The sequence below is a fragment of the Musa acuminata genome, chromosome BXJ2-8, assembly GCF_036884655.1.
Source record: "Musa acuminata AAA Group cultivar baxijiao chromosome BXJ2-8, Cavendish_Baxijiao_AAA, whole genome shotgun sequence".
In the NCBI taxonomy this organism is placed as follows: Eukaryota; Viridiplantae; Streptophyta; class Magnoliopsida; order Zingiberales; family Musaceae; genus Musa; species Musa acuminata.
Window position 1 is genome coordinate 8,305,766 of NC_088345.1, and position 24,216 is coordinate 8,329,981.

Below are 24,216 nucleotides of genomic sequence, written 5' to 3' on the forward strand. Positions count from 1 at the left end.
CAACATTCTAAAGTAATACAAATTTTTCATTTAAAAAAAATGACAAAGAAATATAAATTGAAAATTTTATTTTGAATGTTGAGATTGTAATCTTGGCTTTGTTTTTGTTCTAATAAAAGATGGATAATGATTCTTGTTATCTTTTAAGCCATATTTTAATGCATTGAGCAAAAATCTTCTATGCTCATTATATACTGAACATGAATTGCATGCTGTTTAGTCCCTTCAAAGATGAAGATGAAGTGAGGGCAATCATGCAGAGAATGATTTGGAGGCAGAAGACCAGAATGCCCTTCAAGTCTCCTATAAAGTGGCTACCTTGGTCCTCCTTCCATTCCCATCCGCCACTTGCAGCCTTACCGCACCTTCTTCCTGTTGCCAGCATTTGGTACAAGCCTTAGAGGTGGGGAAATGGCCAGCTTACCTGAGACTGCCGGAGAGGGGAAGACCCTCCCCGACGCGTGGGACTTCAAGGGCCGCCCCGCCGTCAAGTCCCGAACCGGCGGCTGGTCTTGCGCTGCCACCATATTAGGTCCGGCACCACCCCGTTTCCCTTGTTCTTCTTCTTGTTCTGAGACAGTAGAAGGGAAGGCTTAACTGAACTTGTACAGGGGTGGAGCTGTGCGAGAGATTGACGACGCTGGGCATTGCGGTGAACCTGGTGACGTACCTGACCGGTACCATGCACCTCGGCAGCGCCGCATCTGCCAACATCGTCACCAACTTCTTGGGCACCTCCTTCATGCTCTGCCTCCTCGGTGGCTTCATCGCCGACACCTACCTCGGCCGGTACCTCACCATTGCCATCTTCACCGCTGTCCAAGCCTCTGTAAGCATTGCTCGGTATCGCTGTTTCGTTGTACCGCACTCTGTTGAAACCGATTTGTGCTGACTGAAAACTCGGTATGGATCGAAGGGGGTGACCATCTTAACCATATCGACGGCGGCGCCGGGGTTGAGGCCGCCGGCTTGCGACGGCTCCTACTCCGGTGGTTGTGTGCGGGCGAGCGGTCTGCAGCTGGGGGTGCTCTACCTGGGACTCTACCTGACGGCCCTTGGGACGGGCGGGCTCAAGTCCAGCGTCTCTGGGTTCGGCTCCGACCAGTTCGACGAGACCGACGGAGCCGAGAAGAAGCAGATGACCAAGTTCTTCAGCTGGTTCTTCTTCTTCATAAGTCTCGGCTCGCTGATGGCGGTGACGGTGCTGGTCTACATCCAGGACAACCTCGGGCGCCCGTGGGGCTACGGCATCTGCGCCGTGGCCATCGTGTTCGGCCTGGTCGTGTTATTGTCGGGCACCAGAAGGTACCGTTTCAAGAGGCTGGTGGGGAGCCCTCTGACCCAGGTCGCCGTCGTCGTTGCCAGCTCGTGGCGGAAGAGGCGCCTCGCCTTGCCGGCGGACCCGTCCATGCTCTATGACCTCGACTCCAACGTAGGCGGGGCAGAGAACAACAAGAAGAAGCAGAAGTTGCTTCACAGCAAGCAGTTCCGGTAACTCATTTCTCTTCCCATCTCTTTCCCCGTTCTTGCTTGAGCTAAACATCGATCGTATCAATTAGCCAGCTAAAGAATCCATGCAATGCTTAATCATTGATCATTGCCAACTCGTGATGGGGGATATTTATAGCTTGTGCTTTTCCCCAACTTCACCAATATAATACCCGTCTGATGCACGAGTGCGTGCGTCGGCTGTCAACGTTGCAACTCTTTCCACCCAACGCAGGGTGAAAAGGACTGTGAGTTAGAGGTCAACCGGTGAATCTTCTTGTAGAACAACTACAACCTTCACTGAGTTGGTGTAGAACATGCGAATGATGATGACCAGGATGACTGAGTTGGTAGATCGGTAGGTAGATGATACTTGTCCTGGCTTCTTTATTCTCTCTTTTATCGACTCTGTAGAACAGGGGAAGAGACAAGAGGATTTGAATCATGTTGAAAGATTGAGCTAGGCTGTGCATGCATGCTTTATGATCTTTACTTTCATTATGATAAGAAGTAGAGGAGAAAGTAGTACGAGACACGGCAATGATCAAGACATGATGGACTCTATAGAATCACTTCTTTACGCATTTGATTCAACAAAAGCCTGATGAAATCTTCATGATGCACATTAACCATTGTGATGGCTGCAAATTTCAATTGCTTTTAAGGAGAGTAGAAGGAAATCGATTAAAGTGGCTCTTCTTTCTCTGCCGTTTCAGTTTCTTGGACCGGGCGGCCATTGTGGAAGACGACGCTACCACGGAACAGAGCAAGCGGCGGCTGTCCACCTTGACGGACGTGGAGGAGGTGAAGCAAGTGATCCGGATGCTCCCCACCTGGGCCACCACCATCATGTTCTGGACCGTCTACGCCCAGATGACCACCTTCTCCGTGTCACAGGCCACCACCATGGACCGCCGCATCGGCCCTTCCTTCGAGATCCCCGCCGGCTCCCTTACCGTCTTCTTCGTCGGTTCCATCCTCCTCACCGTCCCCGTCTACGACCGTCTCGTCGTCCCCGCCGCCCGCCGCGTCACCGGGAACCCACACGGCCTCACTCCCCTGCAGCGCATCGCCGTCGGTCTCGCACTCTCCATCCTCGCCATGTGCGCCGCCGCGCTCACCGAGCGCAAGCGCCTCGCCGCCGCCTGGACTGACCCGACCGACACCGCCGGCGTCGTGCCCCTCAGCGTCTTCTGGCTCATCCCCCAGTTCTTTCTGGTGGGGGCGGGCGAGGCGTTCACCTACATCGGTCAGCTGGACTTCTTCCTGAGGGAGTGCCCCAAGGGCATGAAGACCATGAGCACCGGGCTGTTCCTCAGCACGCTCTCGCTCGGCTTCTTCGTGAGCTCGGCACTGGTCACCATCGTCCACAAGGTGACCGGAGAGAGCGGCAAGGGGGCGTGGCTGCCAGACGACCTCAACAAAGGGAAGCTCTACGACTTCTACTGGCTCCTGGCGGTCCTGAGCACGTTGAACCTGGTAGTATTCGTGGTGGCGGCGGCAAGGGGTTACGTCTACAAGGAGAAAAGGACGGCCGACGACAGCGTCGACGGGATGGAGCTGGAGGAGGAGGGCTGCTGCCATGCATGAGCTTGCAGATCTCGATCCTTTTTCTTTGTTTCAAGTAGAAGTCACCGTAGGATCACATTACCTCCATAACTACGAGTCGCTTTTGGTGTATCAGAAGGTCCACTGTGCAAAATGGACGTCCTTGCGAGAATGTCACAGTGAATTATATGATGTTTGTTTCACGAAGCTATCTATTTCCTCTGTATACAATGTAATGGGCCGAAGGTCATCATCATGTCTAACTAGGTTTTCCTCTAGCTTGACACCAAACATCTATGTTTATGTGAATCTTTCACCTTTCTGAAATACTACAAATACTCTTCTGCCAAGTTAAGCTCATCTACTGTTTTATGTGCATGTATGCATCTCAAAGAACAATACCTTCAATGTCAATGCGACAGTCCTCCTCCCATTCTTCTCCAGGAGGTGTATCATGTTTTGCGTGTAACTTCCTGAGGTTCGGAGGACAAAAAGCTTGACTTCCGTGAACCCTCCCCTGTGATCCCTGTGGGCTCACTTGGCATTGGGGATTCTACCACACAAAATCTAAAGCTGCACATAGATTGAGCAGCCTGTCACTTGTCGTATCTATTCATGTCTCTGTCGGGAAAATCTTGTCTGTAAAAGCTACGGCCTCTTGCTACTGTTGCTTACACTGTTCTCATCTTCTTTTTCAAGGTTGGAATATGGTGTTTTTAATGCTTTTCTTTCCTGTGATATCCTATTCCTGAGGTGACTGAATCACCTCAGAAATTTTTCTGGGATTTGATGTACTTACTACATAAGATATGTGACAAGCCACACCACCCAATGACAGTGTCCCGATTCTTATAGAACATTTACCGGGTTGGATGATCCAAAAGTTACTCTGTTTTCTGATAGAGAACATGTGCAGTCTTTGGTTCATTGTGCTTGTTTCAGTTCTTGTGAACTATGCCTCTCTTTAGATATGACTTTATCCTATTATCTACGAACCTTGTGGTTTATCATGCTATTGTAAGTAGCATGATTTGAATCATTCTGGAGGAACTTACCAAAAGATATATCATAATGAATGCTAAACTGGTGCTTGATTTATCTGCCGAGTGAGAAGATAACTCATCATCATCCCTGTTGTTCAGTACTGAACTATATTTTAAGTTATTGGATGTTCTCTTACTTACTTGATTGATTGATCACCAGATTTATAAGCTTGGAAGTGATGGGGATATAAACAGGAATAACCTTTGTATAGGAACAAATACTAGAAGACCAAAATACGCAGCGGAATAAAATGGAAACACAATCAAACAGAACACCAAGATATACGTGGAAAACCCCTTCAATGTGAAGGGTAAAAACCACGGGGCAAACTAGAGATAATCCACTATGAGAATAATGAATATACAAATCTCAATCTCTTGCCCAAAACCCAAGCAACAACCACAAGAGAATAACTGGGATACAAGGATCACGTTACTGCCCACAATATCTAAAACCTCCCAAGTAATCACAGCAAGAGCCTACTGTAGATTTGATCTAACCTGAGATGAGAACACTGCTAGATGATTGTGAACAGTCTCTCTGCGTTGTCCTTGTCTTCTTCCCTTTCTTTCTCTTCCTCTTCTGCCTTGTTCTCCTTCTTCTCTTTGGAATCTCGTCGCTCCAAAGATCTGCCTCGTTGCTACCTTTTTATAGCTTTAATCTGCCTCTAAAACACAGCCACCACACCCCCCTAATCTTAATTAGGGTTAGGTTAAGAGGGGGTGTGGGCCGTGGGCTGATAAAGCCCACATGGGCTGAATATGGGCCATCAGCCCAACAACCTCCCCCTTCAGCCCATAAGGGAGGCTGTCCCATGACTCCTCAATGTGAAGCCATGCCGACCAACTGTCGGCATATCTCCTGTCTTTCTTTTGGTAAAGTCTTCTTCAACATGTCTGCTCCGTTGTCATCTGTATGAATTTTCTGAAGCTGCAACTGCTTCTCTTTCTGCTCACTCTCAACTGCTTCCTGGTAATTCTCTAGTTCACCTGCATCAGTAAGCATTACATACTCATCTGTAGAGTATCTTCTGGAAGGTTGACGTTGTCTAGAAGATCTTCTCAATTGAGGTTCTGCGGGAACTTGCTCTCCTACTTCTTCTTGCTCAACATGTCCTGCAGGTAAATCAATATCAGGCTCTACACTATTTTCCTGCACATCTCCCCCATCACCCTGATATACTGGAGGAATAACTGGGTCACAATCTGCTAATCCTTCTACAGAAGTCTTGGCTGGTGCCTTCTTCTTCAAATCCTCAAAGGTTTGATCCTAAAAAAAGACCACATCTCTACTCCTGAACACCTTCTGCTTTTCTGGATCCCAAAGCCTGTAACCAAACTGATCATGTGAGTAACCAAGAAAAATACATTCTTTAGACTTACCATCTAGCTTGGACCTCTCATTATCTGGAACATGTGCAAATGCACGACAACCAAACACTCTCAAATGCCTGTAGGAAACATCTTTCCCTGACCATACATGCTCTGCAACATCACCATCTAGGGCTGTACATGGTGATAAGTTGATCACATCAACTGTAGTCCTCAAAGCCTCATCCCAAAACCTTTTGGGTAGCTTGGCCTGTGAAAGCATACATCTGATCTTTTCCATGATGGTGCGGTTCATCCTCTCTGCAATTGCATTATGCTGAGGTGTACCAGGAACTGTCATCTCATGTTGGATCCCATGCGACCTGCAATAGTCATTAAACAATCCCATATACTCACCACCATTATCTGATCTTATGCATTTCAATTTCCTTTCTGTCTCCCTTTCAACCCTGGCATGAAACTCTTTGAAGACATTAATAACCTGATCTTTGGTCTTCAAAGCATAAGCCCAAACTTTCCTGGAAAAATCATCTATAAAAGTGACAAAATAAAGTGCACCACTTATACCAAGAACATCAACAGATCCACCAGGAGTTTTTGTCCTCAAAGGACCACATACATCTCTGAGATCTGGTAATACCTCTCTCTTGGAAAGAGCTTGCAGCCCCTTCTCGCTCATGTGTCCCAATCGCCTATGCCACAACTCCATACTGAAGTCTTTCTCTGTAGCATTTAACTGCTCACCATAAGCTTTAGCCTGCAACCTGTACAAAGTATGACATTTCTTTCCATTAGCTATAACAAGAGAACCCTTACTGAGCTTCCATTGCCCTCTGTGAAATCTGCTTTCATACTCTTCATCATCTAGTCTTCCAACTGAAATTAAATTTAGCCTCAAGTCAACCACATGCCTCACATCCTTAAGTACCAACTTACAGCCAAGGTTGGTCTTTAAATGGATATCACCCATGCCAATGATGTCTGCTGTGCCATAGTTGCCCATCTTAACAACACCAAAGTTTCCAGACCTGTATGTAGCAAAAAACTCCCTCCGTGGTGTAGCATGATAAGAAGCACCTGTGTCAATCACCCACTCAAGATCCTGACACACACAAGAAAAAATATCATTAGAAGGAGACAAAATCAAATAATCACCACCCTGCACTGTAGCTGTAGTATTATCTTTTGACTCTGTAGACTCCACTTCTTTTCCCTTTTTCTTGTTCTTCTTAGGTTGCTTACATTGGTTCTTGTAATGTCCTTTCTCACCACAGTTATAGCAAACAATATCTTTTCTTGATCTTGACTTGCTCCTACCCATACGTGAACTGCTTCTAGACTTTGACCTTCCTCTGTTCTCTGAGATAAGTGCCTGTGAATCATTCTGAGATGTTGCCGAACTCTTTCTTCTCAACTCCTCATTCAACAAACTGCTTGTTACTTGACTCATAGTGACAATACCATCTGGCGCAGAATTACTAAGGGAAACCACCAGTGTCTCCCAACTTTCTGGTAATGAACTGAGAAGTAACAATGCCTGCAACTCATCATCAAGAGACATTCTCATAGAGGATAACTGGTTAGTAATACTCTGCATTTCATTCAAATGCTCAGCAATAGAAGCACCCTCTCTATATTTTAGGTTCACAAGTTTTCTGATCAAAAAAGCTTTGTTGCCAGCTGTTTTTCTTTCATAGAGACTTTCCAATTTTTTCCAAAGAGAATATGCAGAAATTTCAGTAGAAACATGGTGAAATACACTATCATCAAGCCACTGTCTAATAAATCCAATTGTTTTTCGATCTAACCTCTTCCACTCATCATCTATCATAGTTGTAGGTTTTGCAATATCCCCTTGCAAAGGTCCATACAAATCTTTGCAATACAAGAGATCTTCCATTCTTGGTTTCCATATCATCCAATTATTTCCATTCAAACTAATCATGCGAGAAATATTACTGGCCTCCATGTTCAAATACAAAAATTAAATCACCAAAACCCCGCTCTGATACCAGTTGATGGGGATATAAACAGGAATAACCTTTGTATAGGAACAAATACTAGAAGACCAAAATACGCAGCGGAATAAAATGGAAACACAATCAAACAGAACATCAAGATATACGTGGAAAACCCCTTCAATGTGAAGGGTAAAAACCACGGGGCAAACTAGAGATAATCCACTATGAGAATAATGAATATACAAATCTCAATCTCTTGCCCAAAACCCAAGCAACAACCACAAGAGAATAACTGGGATACAAGGATCACGTTACTGCCCACAATATCTAAAACCTCCCAAGTAATCACAGCAAGAGCCTACTGTAGATTTGATCTAACCTGAGATGAGAACACTGCTAGATGATTGTGAACAGTCTCTCTGCGTTGTCCTTGTCTTCTTCCCTTTCTTTCTCTTCCTTTTCTGCCTTGTTCTCCTTCTTCTCTTTGGAATCTCGTCGTTTCAAAGATCTGCCTCGTTGCTGCCTTTTTATAGCTTTAATCTGCCTCTAAAACGCAGCCACCACACCCCCCTAATCTTAATTAGGGTTAGGTTAAGAGGGGGTGTGGGCCGTGGGCTGATAAAGCCCACATGGGCTGAATATGGGCCATCAGCCCAACAGGAAGAAGGTTAATTTCCAAGGCAAGGGGGAGATTGACATCCAAAGTAGGATTCATGGGCAACTGAAGTGGTTTTGATAGATATTGTTAGGATGAAGATGATGACAATTTATGAGGATTTTTTTTTGTCTGTAATTTCATTCAGTGGGTTCTTCAATAATGGTGGTTATAGCAATATTGTCTTAACAATATAATCTGAGTGCATCATTACATCATTCTGGAGGAGCCACATTGGCTAGCTTTGCCAAAATCTTTTTGACTGTGTGCATTCTGTAACTATTAGGTTGTCTGGTAGGACATGACAGAATGGATATTGGCACTTAGTGACAAGATGGGGATGGCTTGTACTCTTAACGAGTCAATTATTCACCAACTTGCTCATCTATATATACATATATAAATACACACAGAGATGAAGCTTCATTGATCGATATGGTGTTAACTTGTGACTATGGTTGTCCTTTCTTTTTCTTCGTTAGGTGGTAATGGAAGAAAGACATGCAAACAAGCTGTGGACTGTATCATCTTGGATTCTTCCTAGCCTCTCTCTCTCTCTCTCTCTCTCTATCATGCTGCCGTTGCTCTCACGAGCATAAGGTCTTGCTTGAGGAAGTGAGAAAACGCGTACGTGCACCCTCTCAAGCTACTATGTCCAATGAATTGGACAGAGAGAGCCATCTATTTCAATTGTAAGACCAGAAGCGGAACCACTTGGGTGTTGTTGGCTAGTCCTTCTCTCTCCTCTCGTCCCTTCACCCACTGTTGGATAGCTTGGGGTGTGCGCCGACGAGCAACATCATGGAGCAAACAGACGAGTCAAGTACATGGAACGACCGCGCGAGTCATGAGCTCTTAACTCTTGTGGTAGACGGAGTCGCATGACACTGCCATGCCTTGGAGTTTATGTCGGCCGCCGTTGCCATCCTTCCCCGTCACCATATATTTCCTTTGTCTTAGAGTGTGGGCTTCAACAGCTAAAAGGATATGCAAACTGTTCTCCGCACTGTTAATCTTAGACTGCCGACTTCCTTAGATTCCGCCGTTTGCATGTTCCACAATATGATCCATAGATAGCATAAGCCATTGTAGCTGTGCATGGAGGAATCCTGAAAGCTTCAAGCAAGTCTTCTTTGGTGGTTTTCATGTTTCTTTGGTGCATTGTAGCAGCAGATTGTGATCTTGACTTGGAGTGATCGTAAAGGATGTCATCGTGACATTCATTCCTTATACGCTCAAAGTGTATAGTTTTGCCATGGCATTAATTAATACCTTAATACATTAAGCATGTGCAAAGACCAAACTGCCCTTGTCACCTGCTTATAAGTTATGGTAAACCTCCTCTTCTTCTATCTACACGTCTAAATCTTAAGCTAAGAATTCTAGCAGGACATGGCTGGCTTACCTGAGACTGGCAGAGAGGGAGAAACCCTCTCCGACGCATGGGACTTGAAGGGCCGCCCGGCTGTCAAGTCACAGACCGGCGGCTGGACTTCCGCCTCCATGATCTTAGGTCGGACTACAGTTCTTCTTTTCCGTTGCCTGTCTCTGTTGAACTGGTAGTGACTTCACAGCACTGTGATGCACATGGGAAAGGGGTGGAGCTGTGCGAGAGGCTGACGACACTGGGCATCGCGGTGAACCTGGTGACGTACCTGACCGCCACCATGCACCTCGGCAGTGCCGCCTCCGCCAACGCTGTCACCAACTTCCTGGGAACTTCCTTCATGCTCTGCCTCCTCGGCGGCTTTGTCGCCGACACCTTCCTCGGCCGGTACCCTCGCTTCCCCATCTCCGTTCATCATGAACGGGTCGTGTAAGACTCGGTTTGTCGTCTTCATTCGCTTATTGATACTCTGTTTATCTATGTCTTCAGATACCTCACCATCGCCATCTTCACCGCCGTTCAAGCCTCTGTAAGCACTTTACATTCCCTCTCCGTGGGTTAGCTGCGATGTGTAGATTGCTACTGACTGAGATTTGTACTGAAGGGGGTAACTATCTTGACCATATCGACGGCTGCGCCGGGTCTGAGGCCGCCGGCGTGCGCTGATCCGTTGACCGGCGGTTGCGTGCGGGCGAACGGGACGCAAATGGGCGTGCTGTATCTGGGACTCTACCTGACGGCGCTCGGGACGGGCGGGCTCAAGTCGAGCGTGTCCGGCTTCGGGTCGGACCAGTTCGACGAAGGCGACGGAGCCGAGAAGAAGCAGATGCTGCGGTTCTTCAGCTGGTTCTTCTTCTTCATAAGCATCGGATCGCTGATGGCCGTGACCGTGCTGGTCTACATCCAGGACAACCTCGGCCGACGGTGGGGCTATGGCATCTGCGCCGTGGCAATCGTCCTCGGCCTGGCCGTGTTCTTGTCCGGCACCAGCAGGTACCGGTTTAAGAGGCTGGTGGGGAGCCCGCTAACCCAGATCGCCGCCGTCGTCACCGGCGCGTGGAGGAAGAGGGCCCTCGACTTGCCTGCGGACCCTTCCATGCTCCACGACGTCGACGCCGCCGGAGGAGATTGCACCCCCGGCGAGAAGAGCGGCAAGAAGAAGAAGAAGCAGAAGCTGCCTCACACCAAAGAGTTCCGGTAACGCTTCCACCCTCCTTCCTCCAATGCATATATATATGGTGACATGGCAGAAGCCAATTGGCTATACTCAAAGAAAATGTGACACACGTAGGTTGTTCATTGGTCCCATCCTTCACTCTTTCATGCAGTATGCACTAATTCCAAACTAAATCAAGCTGACATCTTCAACGCATCAAACACTCGATCATTGCTTGTGAAGAACGTATGGCCTTTCAGAGTACTGATTGGCTGTCCACCTTTCAATTCGTAATTCTAAACAGGCAAGTTTAGCCAATGTCAAGTGATGGCACTCGGAAAGTGAGAGAAAACCCAACCAATGTAAAAGGTAGAAGACGACAGAAAGCAAGAAAGAAATGCTTCCAAAACCTCTGAACCTAACAACAAGCATGCCTTTCTCCGGTTGAAGCAAGTTGTTTGACTCTCTCTCTCTCTCTCTCTCTCTCGTGGTCGTGCATGGACTGGCGTTGTCTCGTTGAGACGTGCGTTTCCTTGCACAGCCATGAACGAATGACAAGATCAGTTCTGCAAGCCAGTCAGCCTCCAAGTCTTCGTTCATTCTTGCAAGATCATGTTTCCTGTCCCTTTGACTGCTTCTTCCTGTCACTTGATTTCCAGCTTCTTGGACCGGGCGGCCGTCGTGGAAGGAGGCGCCGCTGTGGAGCAAAGCAAGTGGCGGCTCTCCACCTTGACGGACGTGGAGGAGGTGAAGCAAGTGATCCGGATGCTCCCCACCTGGGCCACCACCATCATGTTCTGGACCGTCTACGCCCAGATGACCACCTTCTCTGTGTCGCAGGCCACTACCATGGAGCGCCGCATCGGCTCCTCCTTCGAGATACCCGCTGGCTCCCTCACCGTCTTCTTCGTTGGCTCCATCCTCCTCACCGTCCCCGCCTACGACCGCCTCGTCGTCCCCGCCGCCCGCCGCCTCACTGGGAACCCCCACGGCCTCACTCCCCTGCAGCGCATCGCTGTCGGCCTCGCCCTCTCCATCCTCGCCATGTGCGCCGCCGCGCTCACCGAGCGCAAGCGCCTCGCCGCCGCCTGGACTGACCCGACCGCCGCCGCCGTGGTGCCCCTCAGCGTCTTCTGGCTCATCCCCCAGTTCTTCCTGGTGGGGGCGGGCGAGGCGTTCACCTACATCGGACAGCTGGACTTCTTCCTGAGGGAGTGCCCCAAGGGGATGAAGACCATGAGCACCGGGCTGTTCCTCAGCACGCTCTCGCTCGGCTTCTTCCTGAGCTCGGCGCTTGTCACCATCGTCCACCGGGTGACAGGGGAGAGCGGCAAGGGAGCGTGGCTGCCGGACGACCTCAACAAAGGGAAGCTCTATGACTTCTACTGGCTCCTGGCGGCGCTCAGCGTGGTGAACCTGGTGGTCTTCGTGGTTGCCGCGAGGGGCTACGTCTACAAGGAGAAGAGGACGGCGGACGACGGCACCCACGTGGTGGGGCTGGAGGACGAGGTCTGCTGCCATGCATGAGCAGAATGTGGCATTCTTTGCCTATGTACCATGAAAGAAGCTGTTCCAATAAGTAAATGGCTTTACTGCTCTGTCATGGTGTTCATCCACTCAAATTGAGTCATACCTTTGAGGAGGACCTTCTTAACTATCTAGGGCACATCCAAATTAAACCTAATCAACATTATTTAGTATGTCCTAGTTACATGGTAAAATGAAGAACACAATGTTCATCAATATATCATTTCTAAGAGCACACAGAAAGAGTTGTAGATGACAAGTACTCCAAGGTTTGTATTGATGAAAAATGCATGACAGTTGATCACAACGAGTTTGAGAACAGGGAGATGACAAATGGTTATTCAAATAAAATGCAGTGTGTCCCAAAGCAAATTTGAGAAAAATGGGGAGCATAAGCAGGAAGCCAAGGCATGAACCAATTGAAGTTTACAGATCTGAGAAGAACAGAAGCCAGCTTCAACTTGTGATAATGGAGATAAAATCCTCTAATGTACACGAACTGATACGAAGAAGGCTCGACAACGCGACTCCACCAGTACGTATAATGGCTTACCATTTAATTTTTCTCGACCCTGCACATGAATTCCGAATCACAAAATCAATCCAGTGATAGGTTATAGCCATTAGAATACAATCAACAGCCCTATGCTAGAATATAATTAACAAACCAGATCTAGCAACTTAATTTTTTTGGTGAACCGATACTAATTAAATACTATGCCAAACCATGTCACGTCTATCGGTTTAAACTTTTAGATCAACACATAAATGTCATCTATAGATACTAACCGTGTAGGTCAGCCAGTGATTAATGGATTATTTCCACACAAGAAATATTAGTGACAGATCACATGGGTAAAAGATGCATGTTTCCTGTGCTTATGCTATTTATTATTGATATCGATCATAGATGTTGCTTTGGAATAAACAAATTATCTATAACCTGCTTTCTTCCTTGTTCTGAATCGATAAGCTTTATGCTTGCAGCAAATTATATAATCATGAACTAGAACATCAACTTAAAGCAAGCATGAAAACAGATCCAGGATCAAGAGAATAAGGCATCTAACGCACCTTGAGTTCTGGAAGTTCAATAACACATGCACATTCAACCACCTCAGCCCCAGCACGCTCTGTGATTGAGATATATCAAAATTAGCAAAAAGAAGAAAAGGGCTAGTGTAGTGCAAAAGAAGAATTTGATTGTAGAAGTTAGACCAGGAAATGCAAATGCTGCAGCATTGGCAACTGTGATAAGATTTATCATATGACAATTTCTAATTATATACATAGAACTTTGGCAAATGTATTTGTTTTGACATTTTTTGTCACATGGAGAATCATAGGTTAGAGCATTATCCGACATAGCATTTTAATTTTTCCAAGGTTTTGACAAGTTGGCGAACTGATCTGAGGGAAGTAAATTCTGTTTAAGAAACTTTCCCTAACCAAGCACAAGGGATGGATATATCTTATTATTCATGGCCTCAGCATATCTTGCTTGGAAATAAAAGTCTAAGAAACTATCTGATCTTAAAGATAAGCACCAAGGATCTAGGTCGCATTAACATACATTATGAATGTCCAACCTATCTTTGTGTTAACTATCAAGAAAGCTGCAAAGACAACATCATGTACAACATATTATCCACACCAAGTTTATGCTAGAACATGAACATCTAAAATGTGAAAGTATCAGATATATAATCATAAGTTTATACTAGAACAAACATATCATACACAACATATGACACGCACCAAGTAAATTCATGGCAGCACAAAGAGTTCCCCCAGTTGCTATCAGATCATCAACAACCAAAGCATGGTCACCAGGTTGGACTGCTCCGACATGCATTTCAAGACAATCAGTCCCATATTCCAGAACATACTTTTCTGAAATGACTTCACCTACACATTTTATAAGGAAGAACCTGTGTCAGTATATAAAAGACCTTAATCTATTACATGGAGGAAAAGAAACTGAAGATAAATTCAAATCTGCTATCTATAAAGTGGAACCAAGTTAAATTCCAGTAATCCAATATGGGATTACAGGCATACGAAGACCATATTGCATCTCTCTACAAAATTGACTTTGAATAAGGATCTTTTGTATAACATGTACAACAATTATTTAACTAACATAAGTTCTAAATTAGGGTACACAGGTAGTTTTCTTAGCAAAATGTCATATTTATTTTGAATTAATTAAATTTCATTATTTTTTTCATATTCATCTGTATATATTTTTCATCCTTGATATTCTATTTAAATACAATTTAAAAAGTTAGATATTTTATATAATTTTAAGGTAAAAATAATATTATAGTAAAAATGTTATCTTCAGAATTTGATATATTTCTTCTCATATTTATATTATTTTTAATTCTTTTATAAATTTTAACTGTTTTGTTGAATGACCCTAATCCCATTTATCTGATCTTACCACCTGTGTCAATACCAATAGTACCAATCGCATCTGATTCTATCGATACAAATTTTGTGACTACGCAAACAAGACCCTACGGCATTTTACCTTTTTGTTCACTAGGATGCTTTAGTCACTCATTATTTAGTAATTTTCTATAATCTACATTTTACATGAAGACTACAGAAATAATTAGCTGTTTTTTTTAAGTGTCAAAATAAATAGAACCAAATATGATCAATGTAACTTGCCCATTATACTCAAGAGATCCTCCAACTAGATGAATCTTCATACTCAACAGAAAATGAAGTACCAGGTAACTTTCTTGGCTTCCTCAAGGGAACGAACTTTGCACCAATTGCCAAAGCAATCGGGGGACCGAATATAAAGCCTCTAGCCTCAATCCCTGTCACAAGGAAGGAGACTATCATAAAGATGTTTAAAATTGTGCATGGATTCCAGCATTATATCCAAAGAAGAAGCATCTACATCTGATAGAACATCGGAACATTAAAGCATAAAATGTAGAAGAGGAGAAGCAACAAAACACGAGGTTCACAATAATTATATATCTAGAACACACACCTTCTCAATCTTCTATCCAATTTTAGGCAAGTATTTAAATGAGCAAAAGAATTATGTGATGAACAAGACAACAAAAGGTCAATTACAGAGATACAAGATCACAAACTTAGACAAGAGTGGAGTGGATTCCATAAGAATGAACATTTGGAAGTGCACAAACTCGGACAAAACACAATCTGATATTATATGCTTTTCCAATGGGCTTTGGTCTCCTTCTATCTCTCACACTCACAGTTAACAAGACATAAACCAGCTGATACTTGAACCGTACAGACTATGCTTTGCTATTAAAGAGAAGTCAGCGGACCCTCCTGCAAGGCAAGGAGGATAGCATCTGACAATAAACCTCGCGTTAACCACTATGTGAACTCTATTCTTCATTGTTGTGCCTCATGGCGTGTAGTGCGATGAATGGTCAAAGTGATTCATGCTGATGTGGTGCCCTACTGTTGGCTCCATTGTAGATGGAATCTACTAATTAAAATTTTTGTCCTTCATTGGGTAGGGTCATGTCCTCAAGCACCTCGGAATCCTATTCAGTAGAATTAGATTATATCTTCCCACTGATGTGCCATGCTTACTTTTCCAAGTGATGTAGTCATATAGTATAGTAAATTTAGATTAGATACTCTGTTAGTGTAGCTAAAAGCATATTCATCATTCAATAAAATACAACATCAAAGCATATTTCGGACTTAAAAGGGATCTTCAATTGAGAATTTGCTAGCGAAGATAAGGTTGTGTACATCGAACCTCTCAAAACTCAACATTAACAAATGCATCGGTTGCCTTTCAGGCTTTCACAACGTCAAAGCTGTGATACAACATCTGATCTAACCACTCCACATCCTATTATTTTCATAAATAATTACAAAATGGTAACAATCATTTTTCAAAACTGCATAGTGCACATGCAATATGTAGCCACAACTATGATTCGATTGAAATAACATTGCATAAATAAGAAAATATAAGATCAAGTTTAAACTACTGATAGGAACACACACACCAAATAAAAAAATTACAGGATGTTATTTGTGCTAATATAAAGTGCTAAATTAAAACTCTGTTTGGGATCAAATGAGTTCCAGAAAAGAAAACTTGTAAATCTGATTTCACCAAGACACAACAAGTGCGCTAAGGGAACAAAAAATCTGTTCAACTCTCTGATCACAATCGTACCAACCAAATCCAAACAGTGAAGGTAAAGCACAGACAACAGAGAAACAGAATATAGAGGCCCCATCCAACAGTAGCAATTCTTTCACCAGTTTGCATCAAAACAGGGGACCAATGTCTGCATCAAACAGCCAGCTCCACGAACAGAGCTGGAAATGGAGACCAAAAGTGATGGCAGTCAGCTGATCACAAGGTGGTCCATGATAACATGGCCACTGAGACGGCAATGCAGTCACCAAAAAGCATACCCAAAGTTTCTCCATGAAGGAAGGGACCGACATTTTCACAAACAACTAGAGGCAACAAGAACTGGTAGCATCAAGGAAGAAATCCATGGCTAATTCTTAGCAACAAGTAAAGATCTGCATGTATCTTGACATTACGGAGCTAATGAAGACAGTGAGATCAAGAAAGTTACCAGCGACAACGGAGACATCCTTCCCGATGTACCGCTCCACGAACAAGTCCACCGTGTTCTTGAAGGCTTTCGGGTCGAGCAACAGGGTGGTGATGTCCTGGAACATGATTCCTACCATTTGTTGATGCATGATTTTAAACAATGTCAAATCTTGGGCATCAAGATCCAATCTTTTTAAGGAAAAGAGCAGAAATAAGTAGAAAGGAATACAAGGCTGCAGAACGGGTTCAAGAAAGCAGAGGCATCGAGACTCCATCTTTATGAGCAAAAGAAGAGCGAGGAGTTTCCATTTTAGGGGGAAAAAGAAGACAATAGAGCGTGGGTTCAGAAAACATTTGAACAGATTCCATGTTTATGAAGAACAAGAAGAAAAATCGATAAAGAAAATGGCGTGACAGAGAGAGAGAGAGAGAGAGAGAGAGAGAGAGAGAGAGAGAGAGAGAGAGCAATGAGGACGATCAGGGGGAGGAACGCCATGGCGGAAAACAGAAGCAGTCTTGGGAAGAAAGCAGGTACCTTTCTTGGGAAAGTCGGGGACGACGCGGATGGAAGCCGCTATCCCTCCAATGCGAGAGTCCTGCTCCCCATCCTTCCCACACGCCATTGCTCCCCACCACTGAGCTCTCCTCTTCTCCAGGGCAACCTCAGGTTTAAGAACCAAGAAAGAGAACTTGCAGACCTAAAGGAAGAGTCGCCAGCTATGTAGAGAATTATATACAGAGAGAGAGAAGCAGAAGTGGTGATGGATGCGTATGGGAAGGAGCGAGGGACAGAGGTTGGTGAAGTGCAGTGACGCGCGGCGCACGAGAAAAGAAGAGTCGCTTAAAAGCAGCAACGAGAGAGAGAGAGTCGGAGGGATTTGATTGGCCTTCGTCCCTCTCTCTCCTCGCTCGATAGGCCGCAACCGAGAGGGTATCACGAGGGAGATCTCCTCCTCCCTCCGTCTTCCTGCTCCCTCTTAGCCGTTTCAACTTTTGAAGCCGAAGGGTACTTCACCCGTTCCGCTGTACTCCCACTGACGCAGCTCCGAAGCGGTCCACTGCACTGCACGCCTCATGTGTGGCCATGGCGAGCGCTGTAGAAGATGCTCTCCTCCATCGCCTCTCTCTCTCCCCCCTGTCCAATCGCAGCTTATCGAGGTAGGCCCAATCAACATGCATCATTGTCGGATCACCTAATCACAACTTCGATCAGGTTGCGCGGGAGTCTTTCTTTAGTCTCGAACAGCATCTCCACATTGCTACCCAATGCTTGTTGCTGTCCAATCTTCCATGATCACCTTCAACTATGTCTAGCCATTGTCCTCTCTCTCTCTCTCTCTCTCTCTCTCTCTCTCTGTGTACAGAACAAAGATCATTGATGAGCAGGAACAACGCCGAATCGTTTCGACCAGGGCGGATTCTGGGGGCGCCCCACCCTGCGACCCAATCATCCGCCCATGGCCGTGCCCTCATCAGTCGCCCGGGCCACTTGCCAAGCACCAGCACGACAACTTGCAGGAGCAGAGCAAGCGGGCGAAGGCCACCATTGAATTCTCTGGATTCGGCTCACCACCGAATCCTCCTCCGGTACTGCCTGTCCTCACCACTGACAAGACATTAGGATAAATGGCGCTGTCAGCTGCATCACCAACCCTGCTCGAAGAACACAGTTCTGCCAGATGATCGGCACAGCCAAATCATTGTCCGCAAACAATGCTCATCACATATGTCACTGCTCAGCTGCCACAGTCGACGTCCAGTTCATGGCATTAGACAACTGTGAAGGTGATGACAGATGCTTGGAAAGCTTCAGCTCTACGATGATCATAGTATAAACTCATCTAGCTTTACACTTCCTCGACCTCCTACGGTTTCATCACCATAGTGCTGATCACAGTTTGGTTCGAACCCACATCGAATCATATTAGAACAGTAACAAAAGTAGCTCGATGACTCGTTGGGACCAAACCATATCAAGAACCAATCCTCTATGATTCGATTATGATTCCTAAAATTCAGAAATCGAAATCGTCAACTTCAAAACCGGGAAATGATTTAGATGACGACAATGCTCTCTCATGCAATGGACTAAACATTATAGTTGTTATTTATATGGGGAATAGAATAAGATATCTCATGAGACAGATTAAAGATTGAGTTAGGAGAAGCAGCATGATAAGGATAATAATACATGGATATGGTCAACCCGACAAGCCCTGCACGTACACCGAAGCTTCTTTACAGGTTCGATCAGATGGGGAAGAAAACTAATGCAAACCTTAACCACTCTTGGCATCATCTACATAAAATAATGTTAAACCATTACTCAATGCAAGTATGAAAGAAACGAGGTAAATTACATCGAATCTGAGAGCGGCGGAAGTCATTCTCGTGCTAACAAAGTACATCGGATCTGAGAGTCATACTCGTGTCGCTTGGATCTGTACGAGACGACACTGTCATACGTTGAGCCATTTGTGATAATGCAAGACGATGCCGCATGGTAAGGTGTCGTGCAGGTCAGCTCGTGCCATGCAGAAAGCTTGGGTTGACCTCCCAGGATATCATATATCATTAATGAGCCTCGTACTATCGTTCCTCCGACAAACTTATATAAAAGTCAATCCTCTCTCAACTAATAAGGGAACACACCTCAAACACTTATATACCATCTTGAGCCGACTTAAACTTCGAATGAGTCAATCGAGAATTCCCCTCTTGACATTGACCTTCCTTGGTAGGAAGGAGCAACAATCGAATGGTTCGTCTCGGCTCGACCGATGAGGTGCTCCCTGATCCGACTTGGTTCTTCTGCCACATCACCGAATCCTTGTGAGGGCAACCCTGCACCTTCAGGACGAAACCTAATCATGCTGACTCCTCTACCACGACGTTAAGTTCCATAACAAAAGACATTTAAAATAATTAAAGAATGAAAGAAAATATTTTTTAATAATTAAAACTCTCTAATCCTCTCAACATACTATTTACTCTTCTATCATCACTCTTTATTATATTAAAATTTTAATTTTTAATCAACTTTTTTTTTTTGTTGAATGACACGTCAATCAACCAATGATATGAACTTGATAATTAGTCTGATTCGATTATGAAAACTACCTTAGAAAACCCTTTACAAATTAATACAATTTTCTTCTTTTGATGTAGTCCTAATCACTAGTGATGAATATTAGAAATTGTGTTTCGACCCTACGCAATATCGTAGCTAACATGTTAAACAATTGATACTGTCATACAAACGCTAGATCATGTGGTTTAATTCAATGTAAAGCGAAGAATTTTATCTATATAACAAAAATCATTGATTGGATTGAATACACAAAATTATTTTGTGTGTTTAGGTCACCAAAGTAATTGACATCCCTCTATGTGGGCATCTTAAATTGAGTGCATTGAATGGGTGGCCTCTTCTATCCTCCTCACACAAGTAGGTTGCTACAAATTTTGTATATGAAGAATCTATCTTGAAGCTACTAATCACTTCTAAGTTCTCATCCTTACAATTTATTTCTCAGTATTATATTAAAAGTAATATTGGTTATAACACTGAACATAATGTTCTTATGTAAGTTTAGTTTTCTTCTTAAAACCATAAATCTTTTAATTATATGCACTCATACAATCAACCAACTGTATCATTCTTTTGCAAAAACATGAATTTTATGTGCATTATTAATTAGCTAAAACATATGCATAGTTGTTGTTTTCTAACATCTAGTAATTAAGTATTATATTTCATCTCTTGGTGGTTCCATTCCTTATAAAAACTCTGAACAAAATGATTTAGTAGATAACAGGGACAGGTCATATTTTGGTGGCACTGTAATTTTAGCTATTTCTCGTGATATCATGGAATCATAGAAACACTTCAATCAAGCAACACAAACAATCATCATTCTAGTTGAAGAGTATATGTAGGCTGATAGGGCACATTTTGGTAACTTGCCCTCCAACCACTGAACACAGCCGACAACATCCAGGTCAGCATAATAAACTACACCACCCAAATATAGCGCCGTCCCGCGAAGATCAGGATGACGTCGACCAAGTACGGTGCTATCCCGCGAAAGTCAGAACGACACCGCCCAAGTACAGCGTCATCCCGCGAAGATCGGAAAGGCGCCGACCGAGTACAATGCTGCCCCGCGAAAGTTGGAACGATATTGCCCAAGTACAGCGCCATCCCGCAAAGATTGGGACAACGTCGACCAAGTACCGAGCCATCTCGTGAAGGTCGGGACGACACCGAGCACGACATCGTCGTCCAACACCATGGCATGGAGAACACCCCACATAGGCTCCAAAAGTAAGCTGGCCGCCCGATGGGTCGATGATCATGAATATAGCAGGTACGATCGGTCCCCTATTGGAAGGAAAAATACTCATTGCAGGACCAACAATAAGGGATCGGTTCTTGGCTTATTTTTCACCCAGTTCTAATAAAATATTCGGAGGGGTTGAAGTAGGGAGCCCCCTTCCTGACCCCGACCTGTGTGTAGGGACCGGGGACACAACGGGAGGCGATCAACCAAAGGGAGATTCCGAACCTAGAAGTTAGAGCCCAACCTCACCGAACGACGATCCCCGCTGCCCGAGCGCCAACGTGGATGATCTTATGCACCCGGGATTGAACCAAGCCGTGTTGACTCCCTCTGCTACGGTGTAAAGGAACAACATCAGCTTTCTGTTATTTCTGAAAGAATATTTTTTGTCATGCATAAAAGAAAAAGGATAGAAGATGATAATGAGATGGCTAGCAACAGGCCCCAAGTATGTAAAAGTGGGATAATAATTGAATTAAATTATGAGGGTTCGATAGATAGAATATTATTAACTTGAGTGTATGCATTTTAGATCTATGATTCGGACTCATCAAATTATGTGTCAATATCTCATCATGTTAGATGGTGATATGTTACATAAAATACAAGGATCCAAAATGCACCTTAACTTCACATCTTCCTTATAGCATGAGACCCAGAATACATCAATGTACTTTGATCTTATATGTATATAATTCCTTTCAAATCGAACACCATGCCATACTTAATACTTAACTCAATCAGGTGATTAATTCATTAAATTAGGGATAGCCAACCCTTTTATAAACCAATTTCAACCTTTTATAAACGTTACAAAGGAAATTGAAGTTGATATCTTTGAAGAGCAACAAAGGATTCATCCAAAACAGTGGATAGTTTTGAGGCACTAAAACAGATTGGGACTGCTCATTCCTTCTTTAAGGCATCGAAAGAGACTGTGTTAAATGGACCTCACCATTCTTAAACGCTGTAAAAGATAATGCCACTTCTTATGGACTTCACAAGTGGCATATATTGACTTAGCTAACGACATGTTATCTTTTAGTTATCCAAATTAACTCCACACTCTTTTATATAACTAACTCTAATGTACGACATGATTGGTAGGTAAAGGTTGACGTGTCAGTAAATTGAGGTTTTTCACCCCAAATGGGTGTCGTTATATTTCATCAATATTACTGTAAATTTCACTAACTCGAAATGAAATTATATTTTTTTTATAAAAAATTAAGTTAAAAATATCATTAAAAATAATTAAAATCACCATTTTTTTTTCTCTCTATATAGTAATTTTAAAAATAATTAAATAAATTTCAGTTGGTTAGTGCATTTGAGGTAATGAAAATGTCTTTCAATTTTTTTTAAAAGGAAAAAAATAAAAATCACTGTAAAAAATGGTTTCAATCACTCCTATTCAGAAATCACTTTTTTGTTCAAGTAGTTGAAATCCGAATTCAATTCGTTTTGGTCAAAAAACCAAAAATTCCAAAATATAGAAAAGAGACGTATCTGGACCGTTCGATCAGCTATCAGACGGCTGCAGATGCTGCTGATGCTGCTCTTCCTCGTCCTCACCGACCAGGACGAGCGGGTTCGTCCCCTGCTCCATCGCTTGCACCCGCCTTCGGATGCGCCGCAGGACCCCCTCGATGGCCAGATCGAACGCGTCCTTCCGCGCCCGCAGCGCAGTGGAGCTCCCGTGCCGGCGGTACATCACGGCCGGCGCCAGCTCCAGTACCGCATTCCTCATCCGCCGCACCCGCGCCCGGGGTATCGCTTCCAACACGTCAGCGATCCGCCGACCCCTGAATACCACCTCCTCCTTGGGTATTAGCACGGAGAAGTCACTGTACCGGCGGCGTGGGAGGTGCCATCCGAACTGCCTCGCTGCCGACGCCTCCTCGAAGAACACCGGGATGCACCCGGCGAGGATGCCGTCGAAGGTGGACCGGCGCGTCGGAGTGTCGCCCGGCGGATGGAGGCAGAACCGGGCCCGGATCATGGGGCGCATGAAGCGACCGGGATCGTGGGCGCAGGCGCCCCTGGAGCAGTCGACGATGTCGCAGAGGTCGCGGCGGAGCTCACACTCGGCGCGGATGCTCGAGGCGATGTTGGGCCGACCGCTGCTGGAGGCAGCCCCGCCTGCGAAGAGCATGAGTGCGGGGCGACGAGAGCGGCGCGCGCGGGCGAGCCAGGCATTGAAGCGGCCGAGGGTGGCGGGGTGGAAGGAGGTCGGGGGCGGGACGGCGTGCTCCTGAAGAGGCCAGGCACGCGACTCGAGTGTTAGAGCAGAGAGGTTGTAGCACTCGGGGAGGCCGAGGAAGGCGGTGCCCCACACCGTGGTTTGGGCAGGGTCGTTGTCGAAGTCCCAGGCGGCGCCGGCCACGGCGAGGAAGTGGTCATGGCCGGCGCGGCGAGACCAGATCCCCGGGCGGTCGCGGCGGAGCCAATCGGCGAGGTCGCGGCCATGGAGGGCGGAGGAGTTCCATTGGTCGGGGGAATAGAGGAAGGGGAGGGCCGCAATGGCCGCATAGTAGGGGAGAAAGACGGCATCGGCGGCGGCAGGGTCAGCGACGAGGCAGGGGTACTCAAGCATGCGGCGGTGGAAAAGGAGCTCCATGAAGAGGGGATCGGTGCGGTACCAGGAGTGGGAGCGGTTGTGGGTGCGAGGCCCCAATCCATGGTTGGCGATGAAGGGGAGGAGGCTCTTCTCCTGCTGCTCCCGGAGCTCGAAGAGGAGGGGGAAGTCGTCGCAAGTAGCGAGAAGGTCGGTGTTGAACCTGCTCGGCAGCTCGCGGATGTAGATCCAGCGGCCCTCGCACTCGGCCGCTGTCGCCGCCGCCCTGAAATCCCCCGAGAGGAGGAAGAGGAAGGCAAAGATGAAGGGAAGAGCCATGGAGGGGCAGGCGATGACGGACTTCTCGAGGGCGTTCATCAATTAGCCAGCGATCGGCATCGCCGTAGCCATCGAGGTGATGGTGGATGGAGACTCGCCCTGACGCGGCTGGGGCCGGAAGGAACAGCAACAACGAAGAACAGAAAACAGTAATCGCTAATTAAGGAGGTTTGATCGAAGATTCCGAAGAGCTAAATAACAAACAAAGGTAGTGGAGGAGGCATGGCGTGGGCTGTCACGGCGCGTCGGTGGACTGCAGAACGGGAGACGAGTCTGCGGATGCCGCGTC

General features: G+C 45.5%; 4 protein-coding genes across 8 annotated transcripts; 2 read left to right on the forward strand and 2 right to left on the reverse strand.

The window, feature by feature from the left end:
- The first annotated feature begins 327 nt into the window (after window positions 1-327).
- Window positions 328-3,386, forward strand: LOC103993277 (protein NRT1/ PTR FAMILY 6.3). The gene is made up of 4 exons (XM_009413282.3): window positions 328-532; window positions 612-829; window positions 917-1,491; window positions 2,205-3,386. The coding sequence occupies exons 1-4, from the start codon at window positions 412-414 to the stop codon at window positions 3,076-3,078; spliced, it is 1,788 nt and encodes a 595-aa protein (XP_009411557.2). The 5' UTR covers window positions 328-411; the 3' UTR covers window positions 3,079-3,386.
- Window positions 3,387-9,377: 5,991 nt separating this feature from the next.
- LOC135619042 (protein NRT1/ PTR FAMILY 6.3-like) lies at window positions 9,378-12,186 on the forward strand. Its single transcript, XM_065120620.1, has 5 exons — window positions 9,378-9,540; window positions 9,624-9,801; window positions 9,904-9,943; window positions 10,019-10,611; window positions 11,230-12,186. The coding sequence occupies exons 1-5, from the start codon at window positions 9,420-9,422 to the stop codon at window positions 12,095-12,097; spliced, it is 1,800 nt and encodes a 599-aa protein (XP_064976692.1). The 5' UTR covers window positions 9,378-9,419; the 3' UTR covers window positions 12,098-12,186.
- Window positions 12,187-12,343: 157 nt separating this feature from the next.
- LOC135619044 (adenine phosphoribosyltransferase 4-like) lies at window positions 12,344-20,439 on the reverse strand. Its single transcript, XM_065120622.1, has 6 exons — window positions 17,224-20,439; window positions 16,708-16,818; window positions 14,839-14,931; window positions 13,856-14,005; window positions 13,172-13,230; window positions 12,344-12,669 (listed from the first exon to the last, which is right to left on the reverse strand). Exons 1-6 carry the CDS (start codon window positions 17,309-17,311, stop codon window positions 12,583-12,585), a joined length of 588 nt encoding a protein of 195 aa, XP_064976694.1. The 5' UTR covers window positions 17,312-20,439; the 3' UTR covers window positions 12,344-12,582.
- A 142-nt stretch (window positions 20,440-20,581) lies between these two features.
- On the reverse strand, window positions 20,582-24,216 carry LOC135619043 (probable xyloglucan galactosyltransferase GT19). 5 transcript variants are annotated; one of them, XR_010489284.1, is made up of 3 exons: window positions 22,547-24,216; window positions 21,276-21,364; window positions 20,582-21,072 (listed from the first exon to the last, which is right to left on the reverse strand). XR_010489284.1 is itself a non-coding variant. In XM_065120621.1 (2 exons), exon 1 carries the CDS (start codon window positions 23,964-23,966, stop codon window positions 22,554-22,556), a length of 1,413 nt encoding a protein of 470 aa, XP_064976693.1. In that variant the 5' UTR covers window positions 23,967-24,216; the 3' UTR covers window positions 20,582-21,364; window positions 22,547-22,553. The 5 variants fall into 5 exon arrangements, 1 of the variants encoding a protein (XP_064976693.1); XR_010489286.1 differs by having other exon boundaries at window positions 21,257-21,364; XR_010489283.1 differs by having other exon boundaries at window positions 21,276-24,216.

Bases quoted from the DNA above. Each gene is read 5' to 3' on its own strand.
- LOC135619042 (XM_065120620.1), top strand. From the start codon at position 9,420: ATGGCTGGCTTACCTGAGACTGGCAGAGAGGGAGAAACCCTCTCCGAC. The intron at 9,802-9,903 runs GTACCCTCGCTT...CTATGTCTTCAG, and splicing joins GCCGACACCTTCCTCGGCCG to ATACCTCACCATCGCCATCT. The intron at 10,612-11,229 runs GTAACGCTTCCA...CTTGATTTCCAG, and splicing joins CCTCACACCAAAGAGTTCCG to CTTCTTGGACCGGGCGGCCG.
- LOC135619044 (XM_065120622.1), bottom strand. From the start codon at position 17,311: ATGGCGTGTGGGAAGGATGGGGAGCAGGACTCTCGCATTGGAGGGATA. The intron at 14,932-16,707 runs GTAACTTTCTTG...TCCTTGTGACAG, and splicing joins GGATGTCTCCGTTGTCGCTG to GGATTGAGGCTAGAGGCTTT. The intron at 13,231-13,855 runs GTGCGTGTCATA...TCTCAATCACAG, and splicing joins TGCTGCCATGAATTTACTTG to AGCGTGCTGGGGCTGAGGTG.
- LOC103993277 (XM_009413282.3), top strand. From the start codon at position 412: ATGGCCAGCTTACCTGAGACTGCCGGAGAGGGGAAGACCCTCCCCGAC. The intron at 533-611 runs GTCCGGCACCAC...GAACTTGTACAG, and splicing joins TTGCGCTGCCACCATATTAG to GGGTGGAGCTGTGCGAGAGA. The intron at 830-916 runs GTAAGCATTGCT...TATGGATCGAAG, and splicing joins TCACCGCTGTCCAAGCCTCT to GGGGTGACCATCTTAACCAT.
- LOC135619043 (XM_065120621.1), bottom strand. From the start codon at position 23,966: ATGAACGCCCTCGAGAAGTCCGTCATCGCCTGCCCCTCCATGGCTCTT.